Here is a 3,520-nt window from a genome sequence, read left to right as displayed (position 1 = left end):
AAATATTGGGTTGACAGTATTTCAGTGGTAGGGACCTTGCCTAGCATGAGTGAGGGCCTGGACTCAAGTCTTAGTACAGTACAGTCAGTGCTTACGAACATGTAAGTTACAAACTTTTGTAGGTATAGGATTAGGAATGAGTCCAATTTATACTCCTCCCAGTGGAACTCATTCATAGTTCAGGGACTTACTGTATAGAAAAAGAATGAAAGTAAGCATTGAGCCTCAGGGTATACTTCAGGCATTTTACAAGTCGCAACTGATATATGCCACATAGGTATAGCTGATACTTAGTTTGAATCTGTTCCTAGAAATCTTTCCTAGAAATTTGTGGACTAACTATAACACATTCAGTGCACCTTTTACAGAAAAGATACTTCACCAAGTATTAGTTCACTTTTCCCCTCATATACTTATCCTCTACTGATAAAAATTTCAAACACCTTACATTAAATCCAAGTTAAATATTTGTTACTCTAGATGTTCCCCCAAAGTCTCAGCACAGTAAGTCAGGCACTTACTGTACTGTGATTTGTTCCCTCAACGCCCTGTAGTCATAGGGCTTTTCAGACATGGCTGAATCTAGAGTGTGATGCTGGGATTAAGGGTATATGATTGGTAAATCAGTCCACTGACTGCTTTGGGATAGTTCTGGCGAGGATTAAGGGTGTGAGTGCTATAGCTGCCCTAGGCCAGGGAGCCTTCATACAGTATAAGGGACAGAGTTTTGTCCTCCTCCCTTGTCGCTTTTGCTGTCTTCTGTTGCCATGTGCCACTCTGCCTTGGAGCCAGCCAAATATGGACTAAAACCTCCACAAACTGTGAGCTAAGTAAACCTTTCCTTTCCTTTAACTTAGGGTGTCAGGTACTTTGTCTTAGCAATGAGAACAGAAACTAAGACAGTATCCTTCTTTGTGAAATGAAAAAAGTCTTTAATCCCTAGCTGAATTAAGTACTTTTTTTTTTTGAGACAGGGTCTTGCTATACAGTCCAGGCTGGCCTTGAACTCATGGGGATTCTCCTGCCTCAGCTTCCTGAGTGCTTATGTTTAGTACTTTTGGACAATCTACCTCAAGTATTCTAAAATCAGGTTAGTTTATCTAAACTCTAAACTCCCCTCAGAAGAGGCCCCACCAGGCCTTCTCTGAGAACAAGGTATAGCGAGCATCCTGGAAACCTTTTTCTGCTGCGTCCCAGAAAGCTGGGCTTGTTGACTGACTGCACAAGGTGGCACGCAGGCTTTCTCTCACCGTGAGGATGTCCTCTGGAATGTTACTCGGGAGGTCTTCAGACAAGAAAAGAAACTCAAGCTTTCTCCGGTAAACAGCTGGGAGTGACTTCTAAAGGAATCATAAGAAGGCAAAGAGATTAGGCATGTGCTTTAACATAAGAAAATATGTCTCTCCTGATAGTCAGATGGCTTCTATTTCTCTAAGATAAAGTTTTATTTAATTTTTATTTTTTGTCTTTTTGAGACAGCGTGTCACTATATGGTTCAGGCTGGCCTTGAGCTCACTTTGTACCCCAGGCTGATCTTGAACTCAGAACTCAAAAAAGGACCCTCCTGCCTCAGCCTCCTGAGGGCTGGGATTACAGGCATGCATCACCATGCCAGGCCTGATAAAGCATTTAAACCACTACATTTGTTTTTAGATACTTCATAAACAAAGTTAAACTTGGTTGCAAACTTCTCTTAAAATATGTAAAGCCCACACCAAGGTTTATTAATTTCATGTGACTTTTTTTAAAGATTATACTTTTTTATGTTTCAATTTAATTATTACATTTGTATATTTTTTTATGTGACATTTTTCTTTATCACTTGAGCTTTTTTCCTCCAGGAAATCTCTTGCTGTGTCCAAAATACCAAGGTACAGATCAACTTGGCAAGGTATGGCTCCCAGAATCCTCTTTTGGTCCAAGCCCATTTTTGGTATTAACTATCTTTTCCATGTGAGCATAGAAAAAAGTAACGCAGGTGGGATTTAACATTTTCCAATGTTTATTAAGCATTTATATGCTAGTATCATTACCACATATAATTTTATTTTTCATTTAGTTTTTGAATCAAATAAACCTGAGGCATATAGTTACACAGTTTAAAAATGATCTTACTATTATTTAGAAAGGCAAAGTAAAAAGTGAGCCGCTACTTTTTTGCAGGCTAGGGGTCCAACCCAGGGTCTCTCAGATGATAGGCAGGGACACTTATCGTGAATTCACAGCCCCAGCCCAGAGCAAAAGAAAACTATTTCGTTTCTTTGAGATGAGCTCTCACTCCTTTGCCCTGGCTGGTCTTGAACTCATGAACTTAAATGCTCTTCTGCTGCCCCACCCTAAGCAGCTGGGACCACAGCTCACAGCTGAAGCCAATGCTTGGTACAGAGACGTGCCGTCAGCACAGTCTGGTACAGACTCAGAGAAAGCCTGTGACTCTCTATATGGGCCTGTTTCACAGTAATTTCCCTCACCCACTCCTTAAAACTCAAAATTAGAGTCTCTTTCCAGGAAGAAAAATGAGATGAGAGTCTGGGGCGTACCCTGGCAGAGTACATCAGAGACATTTGTAAGTCAGGCTTCTGGGTACAGCTGCTGAAAGATGAGTTTGGGGCCAGGAATATAGCTCAGTGGCTCAAGTGCCTGCTGAGCAAGCACAAGGTCTTGAGTTAACCCGCGGTACCAAAAGGAAAAAACCCCAAAAACATGAGTTCTAGTGGAGGGTATGAAGCACCTGAAGTAGTGTACGTGTATGCACCATTTAGACTCAAGATCCCATTTCCTCCATCCATGTGGATAATCTAATGCCCTTCCGCCCCAAATCTTAGTCTTACCACACCCTTCCCTATTATGTGCACCAGTGTCAGGTGACTGCTTGCATAATACTAATAATTACAGGCTGGTGGGAAAATTCAAGCTGAGAAGCCAAAGGTTACTGGATAGTGTTTCCATTGAGGGAGTAAGAGGAAAAGAATAGATAAAAATCTAAGACAGTAAGTCCTTATAGTCTGGTTAGGATTTTAATACTGTCTAGAACACTATGGTCTAATTAGGTTGTATTATTATACTTGTGATATTACTTTAAGCATATTCAGGGTCACAAAAGACTAATATTCCTCAACAGTCAAGAACTTGCTAAATGTTTCTCAGCACAGATTTCTTTGCTGAAAGGGCAAGGCAAGTTCAATGGGAAAAAGTAAGAATATGCAAAAATGTAAACTTAAGAAATATATATTTCACTCTCTATCTTTCCAACAAAGTAGAACTACTAGCTGGGTGTGGTGGTGCATACCTGAGATCCCAGCACTTGGGAGCCTGAGGCATGAGGATTGTTGTGAGTTGGAGACCTGGACTACAAAGCGAGCTCAAGGCCAACCTAAACTACATAATGAGACCTTGTCTCAAAAACAGAGGCGACCGGGGGCCGCGGGATCCTGAACAGACCCAGAGCGCAGGCCCAGCGACCCAGGGCCGCGGGATCCTGCACAGACCCAGAGTGTAGGCCCAGTGAGTGAGTGAGACC

General features: G+C 41.8%; 1 protein-coding gene across 1 annotated transcript in view; it reads right to left on the bottom strand.

Annotated features, from left to right (window-relative positions):
- Positions 1 to 3,520, bottom strand: part of Zfyve26 (zinc finger FYVE-type containing 26) — a 72,648-nt gene that overhangs the window by 61,132 nt on the left and 7,996 nt on the right. The window contains exon 4 of the mRNA XM_023701416.1: positions 1,251 to 1,340. Within this exon, the coding sequence (XP_023557184.1) occupies positions 1,251 to 1,340 (90 nt within the window). The remainder of the gene's footprint in view (positions 1 to 1,250; positions 1,341 to 3,520) is intronic.

Source organism: Octodon degus, unplaced genomic scaffold, assembly GCF_000260255.1.
Source record: "Octodon degus isolate 3935 unplaced genomic scaffold, OctDeg1.0 scaffold00007, whole genome shotgun sequence".
Lineage (NCBI taxonomy): Eukaryota > Metazoa > Chordata > Mammalia > Rodentia > Octodontidae > Octodon > Octodon degus.
This window is presented reverse-complemented; position numbering and strand designations above follow the sequence as displayed.